At 38.7% G+C, this 23018-nt stretch overlaps 1 protein-coding gene across 5 annotated transcripts in view; it reads right to left on the bottom strand.

Moving 5' to 3' along the window:
- The window catches only part of LOC106089047 (gamma-aminobutyric acid receptor subunit beta), a 144681-nt gene extending 131380 nt beyond the window's left edge, over positions 1–13301 (bottom strand). For all 5 annotated transcript variants that reach the window (XM_059361251.1, XM_059361250.1, XM_059361249.1 and 2 more), the window contains exon 1: positions 12534–13301. In XM_059361251.1, the coding sequence (XP_059217234.1) occupies positions 12534–12667 (134 nt within the window). In that variant the 5' untranslated portion in view covers positions 12668–13301. The remainder of the gene's footprint in view (positions 1–12533) is intronic.
- Positions 13302–23018: the final 9717 nt, after the last annotated feature.

Here is a 23018-nt window from a genome sequence, read left to right on the forward strand (position 1 = left end):
CATAGGAAAAGTGCACATGCCATGCACAGCCGCCTGACAGAAACATGTTATCAGTGACATGTGGACCAAATTCATGTATGCCTGTAAATTGGACAGATTTTTATAGATTTAACATCATAAATAGTTTAGTTATTTAAAAATTCTTTTTATACCCTCCACCATAGGATGGGGTTATACTAATTTCGTCATTCTGTTTGTAAGTCTTCGAAATATTCATCTCAGACCCCATAAAGTATATATTGGGTTGCCCAAAAAGTAAGTGCGGATTTTTTAAAAGTAAATGCATTTTTTATGAAACTTAGAATGAACTTTAATCAAATATACTTTTTTTACACTTTTTTTCTAAAGCAAGCTAAAAGTAACAGCTGATAACTGACAGAAGAAAGAATGCAATTACAGAGTCACAAGCTGTGAAAAAATTTGTCAACGCCGACTATATGAAAAATCCGCAATTACTTTTTGGGCAACCCCATATATTCTTGATCGTCATGACATTTAAGTCTATCTAACCATGTCCGTCCGTCCGTTCGTCTTGTCCGTCCGTTCGTCTGTCCATCCGTTCGTCTGTCCGTCCGTTCGTCTGTCCGTCCGTTCGTCTGTCCGTCCGTTCGTCTGTCCGTCCGTTCGTCTGTCCGTCCGTTCGCCTGTCCGTCCGTCCGTTCGTCTATCCATACGTTCGTCTGTCCATCCGTTCGTCTGTCCATCCGTTCGTCTGTCCATCCGTTCGTCTGTCCATCCGTTCGTCTGTCCATCCGTCCATCCGTCGTCTGTCCATCCGTTCGTCTGTCCGTCCGATCGTCTGTCCGTCCGTTCGTCTGTCCGTCCGTTCGTCTGTGCGTCTGTCTGTCCGTCCATCTGTCCGTCCGTCCGTCTGTCTGTCCGTCGAAAGCACGGTAACTTTCGAAGGAATAAAGCTAGCCGCTTGAAATTTAGCTTATAAGTGTAGGTCATTTGGGGTTATAAATGGACTATATCGGACCATGTTTTGATATAGCTGCCATATAAACCTATCTTGGATCTTAACTTCTTGAGCACCTACAGGGCGCAATTTTATCCGATTTGGCTGAAATTATGCCTGAAGTTTTTTTTCAACAACTGTGCTAAGTATGGTTGAAATCGGTTCATAACCTGATATAGCTATCATATAAACCGATGTGGGGTCTTGAATTCTTGAGGCCCTAGAGGGCGCAATTCCTATCCGATTTAGCTGAATTTTGAATGAGGTGTTTTATTATGATTTCCAACATCTGTGCCAAGTATGATTCAAATCGGTCCATAACCTGATATAGCTGCCATTTAATCCGATCTTGAATCTTGACATCTTGAGCCACGATTTGGCTGAAATTTTGCATATGGTGCTTTATTATGATTTCCAACCACTATGCCAAGTATGGGTGAAATCGATACATAACCTGATATAGCTGTCATATAAACCCATCAAGGGTCTTGATTTCTTGAGCCTTTAAAAGGCGCAAATCCTATTCGATTTCACTAAAATTTTGCACGACGTATTTCGTTGTGACTTCCATCAACTCTGCAAAGTATGGTTAAAATCGGGCCATAACCTTATATAGCTGCCATATAAACCGATCTGGGATCTTGACTTCTTGAGCCTCTATAGGCGCAATTATTATCTGATTTGGGTGAAATTTTGTACCACGGCTTCTCCCATGACTTCAAAATACGTGTCAAATATGGTCTGCATAGGTCTATAACCTGATACAGCTCCCCTGTAAAACGATCTCCCTAGTTTACTTTTTGAGCCCCTAAATGGCCAAATCGTTATACGATTTGGCTGACTGTGGTATCCACTACTGTGGTCTCCAACATGCATTCCATTATGGTCCGAATCGGACCATAACTTGATATAGCTCCAATAGCATAGCAATTCCTTTCTTTTATCCTTTCCTTTGTTTGCCTAAAACGAGATAGCGGGAAAAGAACTCGACAAATGCGATCTATTCTGGAGGGTATATAAGATTTGGGCTAGCCGAACTTAGCACGCTTTTACTTCTTAAACCAGAAAGGAAAGCTAAAAGTCGGGCGGAGCGGACAATATTATACCCTACATCATCGAGTATACATAATACTTTTAATAGATAGCACTTATATCCAAATTTAGTCAGACTTTAATGTTGCCTACCTATTGAAATATCGCATAGAACCTTCTACGATTTTCTAACGATGGTACGGAAATTGTGGCTTCTACACCCTTAAGAGTTGAAACGTATAAAAGATATATAGGGGAGTTTTATCTAATCAATTTTGATGAAATTTTGCATACGTATTGGGATGTCAATTAAACCATCTCAGAAAAAATTTGTAGAGATCGGGCCAAAATTGTGGCTTCTACAGCCAAAAAAGGCCTTATTGGATGTGTTAAATATATGGGAGCTATATCTAAATCTGAACCGATTTTTTTGAAACTTTGCACACATATGACGTTGAATAAAACGGCCCATGCCAAATATTGTAAAGATCGGACCAAAATTGTGGCTTCTACAGCCTTAAAAGGCCATATCGGATGAGTAATATATATGGGAGCTATATCTAAATCTGAACCGATTTCTATGGAACTTTGCATACGTATGAGAATGTCAAATAAAACACTCCATGCCAAATTTTGTAAGGATCGGACCAAAATTGTGGCTACTACAGCTTTAAAAGGGCATATCGGATGAGAGTTATACATGGGAGCTATATATAAATCTGACCCGATTATGATGAAATTTTGCACACATATTGCAACGTCACAAAAAGCACTTCGTGTCAAATTTTGTAAAGATCGGACCAAAATTGTGCCTTCTACAGCCTTTTTAGGTCAAACCGGACGAAAGTTATATATGGGAGCTATATCTAAATCTGAACCGATTTGAATGAAATTTTGCACACATTTTAGGACGCCACACAAAACATTTCTCGCCAAATTTGGAAGAGATCGCACCAAAATTGCGGCTCCTACAGCTTTAAAAGGGCATATCGGATGAAAGATATATATGGGAGCTATATCTAAATCTGGACAGATTTCAATAAAATTTTGCATGCATTTTGGGTCGTTAAAAAAACACTTCGTGTCAAATTTTGTAAGGATCGGACCAAAATTGTGGCTTCTACAGCCTTAAATAGCCATATCGGATGAAAGATATATATGGGTGCTATATCTAAATCTGAACCGATTTTTTCAAAATCAATGGTGTTTGTCCTTGGGCCGAAAAAGTGACATGTGCAAAATTTCGATACAATTGGACAACAAATACGACCTGCATTGGTTACAAGAATACATGGACTCACTGACGGACATGGCTAAATCGAATCAGAAAGTGATTCTATAATACCCTGTACCACAGTGGTGGTGCAGGGTATAAAAAGAATCTGTGCAAAGTTTCAGCTCAATATCTCTATTTTTAAAGACTGTAGCGTGATTTCAACAGACAGACGGACGGGCATGGCTAGATCGTCTTAGATTTTTACGGTGATCAACAATATATATACTGTATGGATATTTCTATGTGTTGCAAACGGAACGACATCCTTCGGTTGTGGGTATAAAAATTGAGACATGCGATACATGTTGGAGGGTATATATTGGGTTGCCCAAAAAGTAATTGCGGATTTTTCATATAGTCGGCGTTGACAAATTTTTTCGCAGCTTGTGACTCTGTAATTGCATTCTTTCTTCTGTCAGTGATCAGCTGTTAATTTAAGCTTTAGATTCGGCCAGCCGAACTGAACGTTAGAAGATCTAATATAAGAATATCTTATAATGTTAGAAGATCTAGTAGTACATTGTACTTGATAATATGACACTATTTAGGGATTTAGGAATGGTTCCTCATTCACCACAGTATAGCAAAGTCGAATAACCTGATACACTATTCCATAAATGAAATTAGAAATCGATTTGATGTAGCAAATAGCAGGAAATTTGGCCACATTTAATGAAGCTTAATTCCTCATTTCATTAGAATGTTGTTTTAAAGAGCTAAGAAAATTGTTCAACATCCCATACTACTACACTACTCCAAATGAGCCCACACATTAACACACTCACACACACACACACACGCACACGTCTATAGAATGTGTCAACTAGTAAACTCAGTTATTTTGTCATTCCACCATCCTGTTGGTCATCCGGTCAATTATACCATACACATATACCTACGAACACACAAAATTGTGTGCGTGTCTGTAGACGACAACGAAACCAATGACGATGACTCGGACGGCTGTGAATCGGCGATAAGCAGCAACAACAACAACAACAGCAATTCAAGCAACCACAACAACAATTCATTAGAATTTATTTATTGTTGGTAATGTAACAATTGTCAGTTTTGTGTTGGAATGTCATTAATAATAATCAACGTTTTGTAGTGCGGCGACAATGCTCAGTCAGATTCTCCAAATGGCCACCGCTTTTCAATATTAATTTCGTAGTGGCCTCCATTAATCCGTTATTGCGGCTGCTAATGTGTTGTTGGTATTTTGTAGAGGCAACATTACCTGCTGGAATGTGTGTCTGAGTGCGATTGACTAGGTAGGTAATTTTGCGTGCCCATATTTGTGCTTGGGTGATTATTATTACCATTATTATTATTATGGATGTTAGATGATTGGTTCCTGTATGGGAACAAAGGCAAAGAGAAAGTGGAACCCAGAGTGCGAGGTTGAATGCGGGACAATTTGACAGGGCATGATTAACAGCAATTTGGCTTAAATGAGGACAGGAGTTGATTTAGCCATTCCGGTAGGTGTAAAGGTATGTCATATGAAGTTTTCTTGTTATTGTTATTGCTAATGCTGTTGAGTTTGTTTGTATACAAGTGTGTGGATTTAGGTGTCACATGTAAACGCAAACAAATTTATACATGGTACCCAATGGGGAGTTGTATAGTCGTCATTGAGTTTAATAGCTTTTGCAAATATGTGCATTAGTTTCTCCCAACTCTCTGTTAAAGTCAATGTAACGATGACGCTTGTCAATATTAATCAACGCTGTGTGAAAAATTATGCTGAAAGGCGTATTTTAATTCTGAGGTGCAAGTTTTAAATAACCTTATGACAATGCTATTAGACAAATTGAATTTTTTTTGTAGCTTAGAATAGGAATTGAACACTTCAGGTTTTTTCGGAGTTTAATCGGTGAACTGTTTATAGGGGAGCTATATCAGGTTATAAGGCGATTTCGGCCAGACAGTTGTCATTTGCTAGATTTCAATAAATCTGATAAGATCTGTGCCATCTACTGGCTATATCTAAGCATGAACTATTAGAACAATTAGAAAAAAAATTGTAAATTTGGCCATGAACATTCCACTAAGGAACAGGGGGAAGGTTAGGTTAGTTTAGGTTGAAAAGAGGGTGATATAAATTCGCCCCATGCCACTATGAACATACACCTAAGCCAGTAATCGGCTTGTTGTGCGCTCTAAAAACTATAAAGTAACCTCTAAAAAAAAATTTTAAGTTAGAAATTCCGTGCTACTTACAAAATCCTTAATTGTTTTCAATGCCACTCCCCTAAGTTGGTTCATGTCAATGCCACTCCCCTAAGTTGGTTCATGTCTGATATAGTTTCTCCACCTAAGTACCGGTATCTGTTGGACGCGAAAGCTGGGCAATGACAAAGGAAATGCTCCAACGTCTCATCATCTTCCCCGCATGACCTACACATGCTATCACTTACCGCACCGATTTTACATAAGTTAGCTCGTAGTCCTATGTGTCCCGTTATGATACCATTAGCTATATTGACCTTTCTTTTTGCTTCCTTTCAGTAATAGCCTCGTCTTCTCACTATCTCGATCCCCCCATAGGATTTCCGCCGTCCTACAGACCATTTCGCTGTTCCACAATGTTGCATGCTCATTCGTCGCCCACTCCCTTATCTCGGACTGCGTCGACCCGAAAGGCTTCAGGTTAACCAAGTTTATTGACGGTAGTCCTCAGGCCTTCACCGCCAAATTGTCTGCCCTTTTATTTCCCCTTACTCCTTTATGGCCCGGCACCCAAACGATATGGATTTTGCCATCCTCAGAGAAGGCGTTAATCTCCGTCTTACACTGCAAGACTGTTCGTAACCTTACCCCACTGGTTGTTACTGCCCTTATGGCAATTTTACTGTCGGTAAAGATGTTCACACTCAAGGCCAGAGATGGTCCGTAAGACGATTTTTTAGGTTTCCGACTGTCAAAAAGTTGTAAAAGTCGAAAACGTCGTATACTTGTATAAAACGTAGAAAAAGTCGCAAACGTCATAAACCTTAATAACTCAGTGTAAAAGTTTGATTTTTAACAAATATTATTGTCACTTATTTGTTGTATATAGAAGAGTTTATATGTAAAAAAATTTCGCAATAAAAGAAATATTAAGTTTTTTTTTTTAATTTTTGCATTTACATTTTTCACACAATAAATTGGAAATATACGCAAATTTCAAGTCATTTTATAAAGTAACGTTTAAGGATTTTTTTGTGAAGCAAAAAATCAATAAATTATTGGTTTTCATCAATTATATTTAGAAATTGCAATTATTTTGTATCCTTTTGCAAAATTATTTGCTTCCCCCGTTTTAATTTGCTTTTTGAAAGCTGTTGTAAACGACATATGTTAAAAATGCATGACATCTGAGGAAGTGTCAAGTGAAATGGTACATGGAGTGTTAATTATGTTATTCAATAACAATACTTAAAAATAACATTACTTATTCAATAAAATACTTAACACGCCATCTTCCATTTCACTTGACATTACCTCACATTAGCATACTTAACACGCCATCTACCATTTCACTTGACACTACCTCAGATGTCATTCATTTTATAACAATATTGGTAAAAATCGTGTAAACCTACGGTAGCTTTTTCTAATTCTGAACCGATTTTTTCCAATTTCAATATTGTTCGTCTCCAGGAGGAAAAAATTACTTATGCCAAAATTTTTAGTTAATCAGATCAAAAATTCGACATATTTTCGTTCGAATTTTTTTTTCTGTCAGAAACCTAGTTTTTTGGCTAGGTTTACGACGTTTTCGACGTATGTAATATACGTCGGAAATGTATGTCATATACGTCACTGTTTCTGACAGGCCATCTTTGCTCAAGGCCCTAGCGTTAGCACCACACCACTTCACACTTTCCGTGATCGCCCGTATCTCCGACTGCAGGACCGTATTATGGTTAGGCAGTCTAAAACAGATCTTAGTCCAGGGGTGAACTTCTCACATATCAATGAGTGCAGTCCGAATCAAGTTAAAGCTCAATGATAAGGGACCTGCTTTTTAAAGACGAGGCCGAACGGCATGCCGCCGTGCGATACCACTTTTGGGAGAAGTTTTCACATCGTATATTACCTCACAAATGTTGCCTGCATTAAGAGGGGAAAACCACAGATAAAAATTTTTTCTGATGGTCTCGCCAGGATTCGAACCCAGGTGTTGGGCGTCATAGGCGGACATTTTAACCTCTACACTAAGGTGGGCTCCAATTAGAAGATGCTAATTGCTAATTTTGCCCATGAACATTCCACTAAGGAACAGGGGCAAACTTCTTACATATCAATGAGTGCAGTCCGATTCAAGTTTTAAGCTCAATGATAAGGGGACTCCTTTTTATAGCCGAGTCAGAACGGCGTGCCTTAGCGCGATACCTCTTTGGAAAGAATTTTTACATGGCAAAGTACCCCACAAATGTTGCCAGCATTAGGAGAGGAAAACCATAGCTGAAAATTCTTTCTGATGGTCTCGCCAGGATTCGAACCCATGCGTTCAGCGTCATAGGCGGACATTTTAACCTCTGCGCTAAGGTGGGCTCCAATTAGAAGTATTTGTAGAAAACTCATAGAAGGTTGCTGTACTCATTTGAAGTACAATTAGAGTCCCACCGTGCGTATGACTATTATTTTTAACTCAGGCCACGTAGCGTATACGCAACCGAGGTTTAAAGAATTGGTCCGTATATTTGAAATAAGCATTGCTCCTCTAGACAATCATTCGGCAAACCCTGTATGGAAATTGGTACTTTTGTAATATCCTGTTGGAGAAGATCATACAGGGTGTTTAAGCGTTGGTAAGAGTGCATGGGAATTGCGCTTTACAAAAGACTTGGCGTGGTATGGCATAAAAGACAACACAGAATTGTCTGGTAAACTCGAGCGAACAGAGCAAGTTAGAAATTATAACTTTGGGATAATCAGCAGTTTCATCGGAACGGTTCAGATTTACACATAACTCCCATATATATCTATCATCCGATATGCCCTTTTAAAGCTGTAGGAGCCACAATTTTGGTCCGATCTTTACAAAATTTGGCGTAAGATATTTCGTGTGACGTCTTAATACGTGTGCAAAATTTAGGTCCCATATATAACTTTCATTTGATTTGACCTATTAAGGCTGTAGAAGGCACAATTTTGGTCCGATCTTTACCGAAGTGCTTTTTGTGACGTCACAATATGTGTGCAAAATTTCATCAGATTCGGATCAGATTTATATATAGCTCCCATATATATATTTCATCCGATATGTTCTTTTAAGGCTGTAGAAGGCACCATTTTGGTCCAATCTTCACCAAATTTGGCACAAAGTGATTTTTTGATGTCCTTGTATGTGTGTAAAATTTCATCAGAATCGTATCAGATATATATATGTAGCTCTCATATATCCGATATGCCCTTTTAAAGCTGTAGTAGCTTCAATTTTGGTCTGATTTCTACAAGATTTTTCATGAGATGTTTTAATTGACATCCCAATACGTGTGCAAAATTTCATCAAAATCGAATCAGATAAAGATAAAACTCCCAAATATATATTTTATGCGTTTCGACTTTTAAGGCTGTAGAAGCAACTGTAGCGCAGAGGTTAGCATGTCCGCCTATGTCGCTGAACGCCAGGGTTCGAATCCTGGCGAGACCATAAAAAAATTTTTTCAGCGGTGGTTTAATTCTGGCAACATTTGGGAGTTACTACGCCATGTAAAGCTTCTCTCAAAAGAGATGTCTCACTGCTACACGCCGTTCGGACTCGGCTATAAAAAGGAGGCCCCATATCATTGAGCTTAAAACTTGAGTAGGACTGCACTCATTGATAAATGAGAAATTTGTCCCTGTTCCTTAGGGGAATGTTCATGGGCAAGATTTCCATTTTTGCAGAAGCCACAACTTTCGTACCATAGTAAGAAAATCGTGCAAGGTTCTATTCGATTTTTCAACTGGTATACAAAATTACAGTCTGACTAGATATATTAAAAATATTACGTAGACTCGGTGGTGGCTCCGACCGACTTTTGCCTTTCCTTACTTTTTTTATTTTACAAAAATCCCCATGATACGCATTTTGAGCAAAGATAGTTTCATATTGGCATTTTTATACCCACCAACGAAGGATGGGGGTATATTCATTTTGTCATTCAGTTTGCAACATATCAAAATTTCCATTTCCGACCCTATAAAGTATATATATTCTTGATCGGCGTAAAAATCTATGACGATCTAGCCATGTCCGTCTGTCTGTCTGTTGAAATCACGCTACCATCTTTAAAAATAGAGACATTGAGCTGAAACATTGCACAGATTCTTTTCTTGTCCATAAGCAGGTAAAGTTCGAAGATGGGTTATATCGGACTATATCTTAATATAGCCCCCATATAGACCGATCCGCCGATTAAGGGTCTTAAGCCCATATAGGTCTCACTTATTACCCGATTTTGCTGAAATTTGGGACAGTTAGTTTTATTAGGCCAGTCGACATCCTCCTTCAATTTAGCCCAGATCGGTTCAGATTTGGATATAGCTGCCATATAGACTGATCTCCGATTTAGGGTCTTAGGCCCATAAAAGCCACATTTATTATCCAATTTTTCTGAAAATTGGGACAGTGAGTTAGGTTAAGTCCCTCGACATACTTTTGCAATATGGCACAGATCTACCCAGATTTGGAAGTAGCTGCCATATGGACCGATATCTCGATTTAAGGTTTTGAGCCCATAAAAGGCGTATTTATTGTTCGATATCTCCGAAATTTTGGACCGTGAGTTGTGTTAGGCTCTTTGACATTTTTTTGCAATATGGCCCAGATCGGTCCGGATTTGCATATAGCTGCCATATAGACCGATATTTCGATTTGAGGTTTTGGGGCCGATTTCGCCGAAATTTGGGACAGTGACTTATGTTAGGCTTTTCGACATCCTCGTCGTATATGGTTCAGATCGGTTTATTTTTAGATATAGCTACTAAAATGACCAATATTTTGTTATACGCAATTGAAGATTGGCTTGTACTTATTAGTAGTTGGTCCAAATCGGAACATATTTCGACATAGCTGCTATGGGACATAAGGTATGCAATTTTCACCGAATTTTGATGAATGGTGTTTTACATATATTCCCGAGGTGGTGGGTATCCAAAGTTCAGCCGGCCGAACTTAACGCTTTTTTTACTTGTTTTTATACCCTACACCATAGGATGGGGGTAAACTATATTAGTCATTCTGTTTGTAACTCCCCGAAATACCCATCTAAGACCCCATAAAGTATATATATCGTCATGACATTCTAAGTCGATGTAGCCATCTCCGCCCGTTTGTCCGTCTGTCGAAAGCACGCAAACTTTCGAAGGAGTAATGATAGCCGCTTGAAATTTTGCACAAATACTTCTTATTAGTCAGTTGGGAGTGTAAATGGGTCATAACGGTCCATGTTTTGATAAAAGCTGCCATATAAATTGATCTTGTGTCTTTACTTCTTGAGCCACTAGATGGCGCAATTCTAATCCAATTTTGCATAAGGTGTTTTGTTATGACTTCCATTAACTGTGCTAAGTATGGTTGAAATCGGTCCATAACCTGATATAGCTGCCATATAAACCGATCGTGGGTCTTGACTTCTTGAGAATCTAGAGGACGCAATTCTTATCCGATTTGAATGAATTTTTGCACGAAGTATTTTGTTATGATATCCAACAACTGTGCCAAGTATGGATCAAATCGGTTCATAACCTGATATAGCTGTCATATAAACCGATCGTGGGTCTTTACTTCTTGTGCCTCTTAGGGGCGCTATTCTTATCCGATTTGAATGAATTTTTGCACGAAGTATTTTGTTATGATATCCAACAACTGTCTCAAGTATGGTTCAAATCGGTTCATAACCTGGTATAGCTGTCATATAAACAGATTTGGGGACTTGTCTACTTGAGCTTCTAGAGGGCGAAATTCCTATCCGATTGGAATGAAATTTTGCATGACGTATTTTATTCTTACTTTCAACAACTGTGTCAAATAAGGTTCAAATTGGTTTTAGCCTGATATGGCTGCCATATAAACTGATCTTGGGATCTTGACTTCTTGAGCCTCTAGAGGTCGCAATTATTATCCGATTTGCCTGAAATTTTGTACAACGGATCTTCACATGACCATCAACATACGTGTTTATTATGGTCTGAATCGGTCTATAGCCTGATGCAGCTCCCATATAAATCGATCTCTCTAAGTTACTTCTTGAGCCACCAAAGGGCGCAATTCTTATTCGAATTGGCTGACATTTTACACAGGTCTCCAACATATAATTTGATTGTGGTCCAAACCGGACCATATCTTGATATCGCCCTAATAACAGAGTAAATCTTTTCTTATATCCTTTTTTCCCTAAGAAGGGATGCCAGGAAAGTAACTCGAGATATGCGATCCATGGTGGAGGGTATATAAGATTCGGTCCAGCCGAACTTAGCGAGTGTTTACTTATTTTTGTGTAAGAGGTTTTTCAAGCAATGGAGTTAGAGTTTACACTATTCAAGATTTTTAAGGTGTTGGAAGAAAAATTTTTAAAAAATAATCATCCAATGAGAAGTGGCCTAAGTAAACGTAACAAATCATGGTTACGTTGGTTAGACATCTTGCTGGTAATATGGTCTAAAAGTCCAAAAAGATTTGCAATTAAGTGAATAATAAGAGGGTATTAGGTTGCTTATTTTATTAATCATTTATAACTTCTCAAATCTTCTAACCGTAAGAAAGGACAATCAGAGGGTTAGTTATTTATTTTGAAAATCACGAATCTACAAACGCCTGATGTGAAGCCTTGAATGACGTTTAGGCAATCCGTACGAACTTGAATTTCTGCTGGCCGACTATAAACCACAAAATCAACTGTGATTTCTTGATTGCCTTTAACACTTTAACCATAGTCGCGTGCAGTAGCAACAAAAGAAGTTAATAATGATTGTCCAGCAATAAAGCTACACAGCAACACTTCGAAAGCTGAAATTAAGGTTTTTTTCCATTATTTTTCCGTTGAAAAACCCCATAGACTCTCATAATCATTTGTACCATAATACCACTTTAAAAATATATATGCCGATAAGTTTAAATGAATTATGAAAGTAAAGCTAGTTGATAAAATGATTTTAACCACAGCAAAAATGTTAATCTATGATGGGATAATTTTTGTTTTGTTATTGTTGGTTAAATAAAGTCCATAATCCACAAAAAGGGGCATTATAAAGGGCTACAACACATGGAAAATAAAATCGTGTACTTACGCTGCATTTACTGTGGCCGCATGTCGCCTGGGCTCTTGGACCAGCATCGCCAGATTGAAGGCGAGCCACAGGGTTATGATCCTTGATTTTGGCAGACATGTTTGTAGTGTTTGATATAGCATTGAATCACACATGGTGGTGGTGATGACGACAACGGTGACGCTTGGCGGTGGCTGTTGTGAATAATGTATATCCTTTGTTTTTGCTGGTTGGAGAATGTGTTATCCTTATCGGTGATATGTCCTTCGTTTTTGGGGGAGGAAGCAGTTGTGTGAAAACTCTGGCAGCTGTTGAGGGAGTTTTGTTTTGGGGGGAATCTATGTTTGCTCTCTAGCTCCTTTGGCTGTTCCTTGTGGTGAGATCATACGTGCTTCTCAAGATCACAGGATCGTTGTTTTACGGGGGGAGGTTTCCTTTGGGGGTTCTCTTTAGTGGCTATAGCTGCTTGGTTTCTTGTGGTTTATATAAAATGCATGCATATCAGCCTAATGGAACAGTGTTAGTGTTAGTGGGTGTTGTAGCTACACCCGTTTTTGTAATATTGAGGGCAGATTTACTAACATCGTCATCATTTTTATCAGCGTCAGCATCATCGTTGTATGGTTTGTTTTTTTTTTTTTTTGTGTTATTTTGCTTCTTGTGATAGTGGACCAGTTTACAGTTTTCTACACTTCTAACCGGAAGTTTTGTGTTTTGTTTTCGTTTTTATTCCTTTTTTTTTGTTTTCTGGGAGCAGGTTAGTATGTGCCACTTACATTTCAGTGTGCGTGTGTGTGTGGTGTGGTTGAATATTTTAGTGTGTTTGGGGGGCAGAGAGATGTTGTCCAGGTATACGTGATTGGGTCTAATGGCTAAATGAAATACTCAAATATCCTTGAACGCACACATACACAATAGCCATTCATATACACATGCAAAGGAATTTTTGAATCCCAGCTTCCCTTTACATACGTAGGCCAATGATGATGATGATGATGATGTTGATGGGCTACTACAATACACGCACACACATATTTAAGTCTTATAGGCACCAACGAGCATTAGAACGATGAACAGACTTGGTTGTTTCTCTTTATTGTGGCTGCTGTTGTTGTTGATGTTATTTGTGTGTCCTTTCTAGCTGGCCATTAGCAGTGACAGTGTAGAGTCTGCTTCATTTTTATTTGGAAATGTGAGCGTAGATGTTGTTGTGTCCCTTTGGCTAGGGGTTTGTTTTGCATTTAGACCCTTGTTTGTTGATGTTGTTGTTGTTTTGTTTAATTTAGATAATTTTGTAGCCGCTACAGTCCACTGATTTCTAGGTTGGTTTTATTTGTTCTTGGCTTTTTATAAATAAGTCCGTTGTGGTTGTTGTTGTTGTTGTTCTGCTGGTTGTGATGCCCTGTTTTTGGAGTTTTGCAAAAAGCATCAACACGTGTGTATGTAAACATATGGTTGTGTGTGTGACATAAAATATCTGTGTAAGTGTATGTGTGGGTGTTAGGTTAAGTGAGTGTCTGCGTGTGTGTGTGTGTGTGTCTGTATTTATATGATGCTTTCAGAGACCTTTTGTTGGCTTCTATTACTTCCGTTGCTTTAATTACAACTATCGAGACACATTCTTCTTGGTCTTAATGGTTTTCCATTCATTGAAGCTGGAATGTCCTGTGGCCTGTAATGGAAGAGGCGGGGCCCAGATGATTGTAAGCCAATTTGTTGCCAAAAAAAAGCTTCTCTTAATTGTTATTGATGCTTTGCCATTAAGTGTGGGGGTTTTGGCTGGGATTGTTTTTCGTTTACGTTTTCGGTTTGGTGATAGTTGTGTTGTGCAGCCTTATTGTGCTCGAATTTAGTTAAAGTTAAACCGTCTATATCCTCATTAACAATTTCTTGTTGTTGTTGTTGCTGTTACTTTCAACGTTCACACACACTTTGTCACCGTATTTGCTTGATATTCAATGGCATTTCACCTTCGCACAACCATGATTTTGTTTTCTGGGTCTTGATTTAAGATTTTTTCCTTTTTTTTAGTCTTGGACTTTTGTGAGTTCTCTTTCTTTTGCTTCTATTTTTCCAACGAATATTAATTCTTGGGTCTGTTTTATAATACTCGTGTATTTGTTGTTGTGATTTAACATAAGCATTGTTTTAATTGAATTTTCAGAACTTTTCAAAATTCTCATTATTCCAGAATTTTTTCATTTATTTTTTAAACAGTATATCTTTTTCATTGCCACATTTTTTCATTATGCACAGCCTAAAATGAAAAATGGATTTTTAATTTTTTTTTTATAAATTTTTCGTTTTTATTATGGGTCTACTTTGGTTTTTCAATTTTTTTTTTAATTTTTTGAATTCACTTTTCCTTGCTGTCCTTATATTTCCATATTTTTCACACACTTATAACTTCACTTATAAATATTTTTCTTGTTATTTTAATATATGAGCAGAATTAACCGTTTTTCTCCTCTCTGTGCTTAGTTGTTTTTGAGTGGTGGGGGAACTTTGTTGAATTTTCAGTTTCTGTTTGTTTTTTTTTTCTTTTGGTATTTTTTCAAGCGCCCTAAAGTATGCTATGCAAACGTTAAGTATCAAAGTGCTTTAGGCACTGAGTAGAGGAGCCTATACTCGCCCTGTCACAGGACTCACAGCATAAGCAACTCAACGAAGTTAGGCGAAGTGCCTTGATACTGTTCTCTGAGTAAGAAAAATAAGCAAATGTGCAGATTCCAAGGAAGAGTTTAAAACATACTTTGCTCTGAGAACAATTAAGTAAATAAGCTCTCTCACTCTCTATGGCTCATGAAAAATGCTCTCTTTTATTCTACAGCCAAAGGAAAACACCTATTCCTTTATGTTTGTATGCAAGATTGTTCAAAATCCCTAACTACAATGGCTTTCAATTATGCATATGTCCATTTGCTAGGTCTGTTGACGATAGAAAAACCACCTCCAGCAGTAGTCTCCCTCTGCAATATTCTTATCCCTCTCTCTAAACTCTCTCTCTCTTATGTCTACTGCTACTCACTGCTAATAAAAGTTCAAAAAACAAAAACAACACAATTTTTGTTATGTTTGTTCGGGCGAAGTGCTCATCGTCATTGTCGTTGTCCTCTTCATCGTCGTCGTCGTCGTCATCGTTATAGTCAACACACTCGTATCATATGTTTTGTGAATTTTCTCTGTGTCATGGCATTTCTTGTCTAGTGTCCCCGTGGCCAAGTGTATATGTTTGTTGCCTTTTATGCTGTTTTTCGTTGCTTTTCTTGTTTCTCTTTGGCGTTTTGCCTTTTTCTATTTTGTTTCTGTTTGTCTGATTGTCATTGGGCGCTTGGACTATTATTGTTGTTTTTTATTTTGCATTCTTTTTTGTGACCAACTTTTATTATGTTGGCCAATAGGTATATGTTGTTAATTGGTTGCATTGTACTTTTAATTTTTTCTCTCTTTTTTTTTGTCCCCTTATTGTTGTTGCTTTCCTTTTGACATTTATTATTATTTCGTTTAGCCTTTTTGCTTTCACTGCTGCTCAGGCTGGCTGGCTGTTTAGTTGAATGTTTGTTTGGCTAGGGAGAGGGAGAGCACTAAGGTTCAAGTGTTTATTTTTTTTGCAGTGTTTATCTGTGTGTGAGCTGTTTTGTGAGATTTTGTGTGAATTTGTATTGCACACCCAGCCGTATATGTGAGTGTGTGGATGCGTGCGTTTTTGTGAGCCTAAATCAAAGTGACAAAGACTCATTTAATACAGCTGAAGAGTGTTGTTTAGGTATGCATGATTTTTGTGGGCTTGTGTGCAATTTCAGCATAACACACATAAACACACACACGCACTCGTCTGTATTTCCATTTAGAAAACCTATTCATTTTTAAGAGCCTTTGTGACATTTTAAGATGATTTTTTTTTTTGAGACAAAGTGAAATTATGCTTAAATGTATGAAATAATTGGATTTTGCAAAAAATTTGTCATATGTAAACGTTAATGACTTTTTGAAATGCAGTCATTATATGACTTTGCAATAAGGTTTTTTTCTAGGAATTAAAGCTTAATTTACCTTGACCTTCTGCAGAGTTTTGTCTGAATTTTTCCATTGCCGAAAGAGGGACATTTCGGCAGTGTGTAAAGCCTTTTTTAAAACAATACCACGGAGGTTTGAATCTTGAAAATAATGTCCAATCGTCCGGCTGTCTGTCTGTCCGTCCGTCTGTTGAAATTACGCAAACTTTCGTAGAAGTAAAGCTAGGTGCCTAAAATTTTGATAAATACTTTTTGTTAATGGAGGTCGGTTGGGATTGTAAATTTGGCAAATCGGCCCACGTTTAGCTGCCATATAAACCAGGGCTGCGGAAAGAATTCTCCACTTCGACTTCGGAGTCGACTCCGAGCACCTCTTTTTTTTAATTTTTATACCCACAACCGATGGATGGGGGTATATTAATATATATTTATATTACTATAAAGTATATATATTCTTGATCAGCTGAAAAAATTTAAGATGATTTAACGATGTCCGTGTATCTGTCTGTTGAAATCACATTACAATAAGCAAATTTTGTCCATGAAAATTCCACTAAGGGGCAAACTTCTCACATATCAATGAGTGCAGTTCGATTAAAGTTTAAGCCTCCTAAGGTGCCTCCTTTTTATAGCCCAGCCAGAACGGCATGCCGCAGTGCGACACCTCTTTGGAGAGAGGTTTTACATAGCATAGTACCTCACAAATGTAGCCAGCATTGGGTGGGGAAAACCACCGTTGAAAATTTTTTTCTGATGGTCTCTCCTTAATTCGAATCCAGGCGTTCAGCGTCATAGTCGGACATGATAACCTTTGCGCTACGGTGGCCTCCGAAATCACGCTACAGTCTTGTAAAATAGAGATATTGAGCTGAAACTTTGCACAGATTCTTTTTTTGTCCAGAAGCAGGTTAAGTTCGAAAATGAGCTATATCGGACTATATCTTGATATAGCCCCCATATAGACTAATCCGCCGATTTAGGGTCTTAGGCCAATAAAAGCCACGTTTTTGATCCAATATTGCTGAAATTAGGGGCAGTGAGTTGCGTTAGACCTCTTGACAATCTTCTGCAATTTCGCCAAGATCGGTTCAGATTTGGATATAGCTGCCATATAGACCGATCCACCGATTTAGGGTTTTAGGGCCATAAAAGCCACATTTATTATTCGATTTTGCTGAAATTTAGGACAGTGAGTTGTGTTGAGCTTTTCGACATATTTCGTCAATTTAGCCAAGATCGGTCCAGATTTGGATATAGCTGCCATATATACCGATCCTCCGATTTAGGGTCTTGGGCCCATAAAAGGCACATTTATTATCCGATTTTGCTGAAATTTGGGACAGTGAGTTGTGTTAGGCCCATTGACATTCTTCGTCAATTTGGCCACGATCAATCCAGATTTGGATATAGCTGCCATATAGACCGATCCTCAGATTTAGGGTCTTAGGCCCATTAAAGCCGCATTTATTATCCGATTTTGCCGAAATTTTGGACAGTGAGTTGCCTTAGGCCCTTCGAAATCTTTTTTCAATTTGGCTCTGATCGGTTCAGATTTGGATATAGTTGACATATAGACCGATCACTCGATTTAAGGTTTTGGGCCCATAAAAAGCGCATTTATTGTCCGATGTCGCCGAAGTTTGTCTATATAGCTGCTATGGGGCATAAGGTATGCATATTTCACTGGATTTTGACGAAAAGTGTTTCACATATATACCCGAGGTGGTGGGTATCCAAAGTTGGGCCGGGCCGAACTTAACGCCTTTTTTCTTGTTTTGAAATACCCCAGCAATTGTAAGTTTTTGAAATATGCACAAAATAACACAGAAAAGAAACAAGTAAAAGCGTGCTATATTCGGCCATGCCAAATCTTTTGCACCCACCACCATGGATTCTGCTTAAAGCGAACCCTTGTGAAATCAGTTTGTATTTGAATTACTTTGAAACAATCAAATCGGGTATTAATGGAGGCTTCAATGGTCTCAAGCAGTCAAATCAGGGTGTCAACATTTAAGAGCCCTATATACGTACCTATCATGGTGGGATTAATTGCGAGTATTGGCTTCTAAGAGCGCAAGAAGTTAAAATCAGGTGATCGGTTTTTATAGGGCTATATCAGCTTATAGACCGATTCGGATCAAATTTGGCACGGATGTTAGAAGTCAAAACAGTAGTTCCTGTGTCAAAGTTTAGCCAAATCGAATATTGAGGCCTCTAGGGGCTCAAGAAGTTAAAGTCAGTTCCCAACGACCTACATCAATGAGAAGTATCGGTGCAAAATTTCAATTTCTTGGGTTCGAACTCTATCATGATTTCGTCAGAAGGAAAGCTAGATCATCTCAGAATGTCAAGACGATTAAGAATATATACTTTATAGTGTCTAACATCAATATTCGAGGTGTTACAAACGGAAGACTAGATTTGTATATTCTCCATCCTATGGTGCACCTCAAGCTGGTTATAACTTATTTTTTAAAAATATTTAGCAATTAAATTCAAAGCAAAATGGATGCCCTTTATCCAATTTAAGTAAAATCTTTAAAGGTCTTAACCTTTTAGCTACTGCATCAAAAGTATCAAGGATAAAATTATTTTCTCTTCGCTACTAGTTAACTAGAGTACTAAGAAGTAAAAAAATCAATTTTCGAGAATATATGTTAGTTGGCTTTTTCTGTTGCAGAATGTCCTCCTGAGGACATTGGTTGCCAATTGTGCACCATGACTTCTCTAATGTCTTTAAACATGCAGGGAGCTTCAAAAGTGCTTAAACATCAGTGAAAATGACTTTTGTTAAATTATTTAAAATTTCATCCAATGTCACTAACCTTTGGAACAGAAATTAATTTAAGACCTCTCTCCATGAAATCTATGAATCCAATGAATCCAATCCTATCATAATTGGCCCTAGACGTTGCAATTATTATCTGATTTAGCTGAAAATTTGCACTATGACTACTGTTGCACACAACCTTGACATTTTTGGCTTTTGCAATATTATTGCAAGAACAAACACAGGACAGAGCAAGTTCTAAAAAATTTAAAATTTGCAAGAATATTGAACATACATACTTTCTTATGTAACAAAGGTAGATATATGTATATATCTTTCACATTCTTACCGCAATCTTACAATTTACCAAATTTCAAAGAGTGTTGATCCTCTTTTGATGATCATAGTACATCCAAGGTTTGGTCCAGTTCTTTCTATAATACGATATATCTCCCATCTATACCTCTCAACTGTTTTCTGATTTAGCTGAAATTTTGCATAAATAATTCTGTTACGACATTTAATATACATTGCAAGTTTGGTATAAGTTGTTGTATAACGTTATAATAACATCTTTAAGAAATGATTTTACAACTTTTGGCTACCGATGTCCACCACAGAGGATATGACTTTATAGGAATACACTACTCCAACTTTTAGCCTGATCTCAAATTTTTTTTTTGTCATAATCCGGTGAAAAATGCATAATTTATGCCCCCATAATAGTTTCATCGAAATATGGTCCGATTGGGACCAAATTCGACACCGACATTGAGTGGTCTAATTGGTACAAGACATTGTTCGATTTTATAGAACAAATATTGGCATTTTGGTAGCCATATCCAAATATAGACCGATCTGAACCATATACGATACGGACGTCGAAAAGCCTAAAATAAGTCATTGTGTCAAAATTCAGCGAAATCGGATTATAAATGTGCCTTATATAGGCGCATGACTTTAAGTCGAGAGATCGGTCTATATGGCAGCAATATCCAAATCTGGACCAATTCGGGCCAAGTTGCAGAAAAATGTCAAAGAGCTTAACACAACTCATTGTCCCAAATTTCGGCGAAATCGGACCATAAAACGCGCCTTTTATGGCCCCAAAACCTTAAATCAAGAGATCGGTCTGTATGGCAGCTATATCCAAATCTGGACCGATTTGGGCCAAGTTGCAAAAAATGTCAAAGAGCCTTACACAACTCAATGTCCCAAACTTCGGCGAAATTGGACAATAAACACGCCTTTTATGGCACCAAAACCTTAAATCAAGAGATCGGTCTGTATGGTAGCTATATCCTAATCTGGACCTATCTGAGCCCAATTGAAAAAAAAATGTCGAAGAGCCTAACATAACTCACTGCCCCAAATTTCGGCGATCTCGGACAATATATGCGCCTTTTATGAGCTCAAAACCTTAAGTCGAGAGATCGGTCTATATGGCAGCTATATCCAAATCTGAACCGATCTGTGCCATATTACGGAAGTATGTCGAGGGGCTTAATTTAGTTCACTGTCCCAAATTTCTGCGACATCGAACAAAAAACTCGCCTTTTATAGACCTAAAGCCTTAAATCGAGAGATCGGTCTATATGGCAGCTATATTCAAATCTGGACCGATCTGAGCCAAATCGGTAGAAGGTTCCAACACAACTCACTGTCCCAAATGTTGGCGACATCTTACAATAAATGGGCCTTTTATGAACGCAAATCTAGAGATCAGTCTATTTGGCAGCTATCCAAATCTGAACCGATCTAGGCCAAATTGAAGAAAGATGTCGAGTGGTCTACCACAACTAACTGTCCCGAATTTCAGCAAAATCGGAAAACAAATGTGGCTTTTATGGGTCTACGACCGGACCGACATACTGATCCAATACTTAGACCAGTACCGGGTGGACCCGGTCCTTAGAGACTGGATAAACCGTATGCGAAAGGGTCTTGCATATGACATATGACTGGGCTAGACCCAGAGGTCTCAGTGTTGACCCAGAGAAGACTTAAATATGTCTGTTCACGAGGAAAACGAAGGTGGGCCAATTTAACACACCACGTTTCCTCAATAAGGCGTCTTCGATATCTGACAAGGTCAAATACTTAGGTGTGATCTTGGACAGGAAACTGAATTGGAAGTGTCACATTCAGGAGCGCACTGAGAAGGCTCACAGATGTTGGGCACTATGTAGACGGGCCGTAGGCTCGAAATGGGGCCTGAATTCTAAAATAGTCCACTGATTCTACAGGAGCGGACCATATTACAGGTTTAGAGATCATGTTGTCTTTGCATAGGCGGAGCGATGAGCCACGCCTACTGGGGCACTGGAGACTAACTAGATATTCGACCCATTGACATACAGATTAAGTGTGAGGCAGTCACAGCGGCTATGAGACTTAAGCCGATGGGAGAATGGATTGAGGATGGGAGCTGCTCATACCATCGCGGTATAATTATGGCGACGATAGGAAACCTGAAAGGAAAAAGTTTCCAATCGGATACCTGAGATAAACCTTGAATTCGAGTGCGAGGCACTGCTGCCATCGTCACATTTTTGGATTGACGGAATCCTAGTATTGCCATCTGTAAGATCATGTTACACGAATGGATCAAAGCTAGGGGACAGAGTGGGCCTGGGGGTTTACATTGAGAACCTAGGGACTGAGATCGGTTTTAGACTGCCTGACCATAATACGGTCCTGCAGGCGGAGATGCGGTTGATCACGAAATGCGTGAAGAGGTGTGGTTCTAACGCGAGGACGTCGAGTCTGAACATTTTTACCGACAGTAAAATTGTCATAAGGGCAATAACAACCAGGACGGTAAGGTCACGAACAGTCTTCCAGTGTAAGAAGGAGATTAACGCCTTCTCTGAGGATGGCAAAATCCACATCGTTTGGGTGCGGGGCCATAACGGAGTAAGGGGAAATGAAAGGGCAGACGATTTGGCGGTGAAGGCCAGATGATTGTCGTCAATAAACTTGGTTAACCCGAAGGCCTTCGGGTCGACGCAGTCCGAGTTAAGGGAGTGGGCGACGAATGCGCATGCAACATTGTGAAACAGCGAAACAGTCGGTAGAACTGCGAAAATCCTATGGGGGGATCCAGATCGTGAGAAGCCGAGTCTATTACTGAAAGTAATCAAGAAGGAAGTCAGTATAGCTATTGGAATCATAACGGGACACATAGGACTACAAGCTCACTTATGTAAAATCGGTGTAGGGAGTGCGGGGAAGATGATGAGACGTTGGAGCATTTCCTTTGTCATTGCCCGGCTTTCGCGTCCAACAGATATCGGTTCTTAGGTGGAGACACAATATCAGACATGAACCAACTTAGGTGAGTGGTATTGAAACCAATTAAGGATTTTGTAAGTAGCACGGAATTCCTAACTTAAAATTTTCTTTTTAGAGGTTACTTTATAGTTTTTAGAGCCCATAACAAGCCGATTACTGGCTTAGGTTTATGTCCATAGTGGCATGGGGCGAATTAATATCTGCACCCTCTTTTCAACCTAACCTATCCTAAGCATGGGCCTAAGAACCTTAATCGGCGGACCGGTCTATATGGAAGCTATATCAAGATATAGTCCGATATAGCCCATCTTCGAACTTAATCTGCTTATGGACAAAGAAAGAATCTGTGCGAAGTTTCAGCTCAATATCTCTATTTTTACAGACTGTAGTGTGATTTCAACAGGCAGACGGACGGACAGACGGGGG

The sequence above is a fragment of the Stomoxys calcitrans genome, chromosome 1 (genome assembly GCF_963082655.1).
Source record: "Stomoxys calcitrans chromosome 1, idStoCalc2.1, whole genome shotgun sequence".
In the NCBI taxonomy this organism is placed as follows: Eukaryota; Metazoa; Arthropoda; class Insecta; order Diptera; family Muscidae; genus Stomoxys; species Stomoxys calcitrans.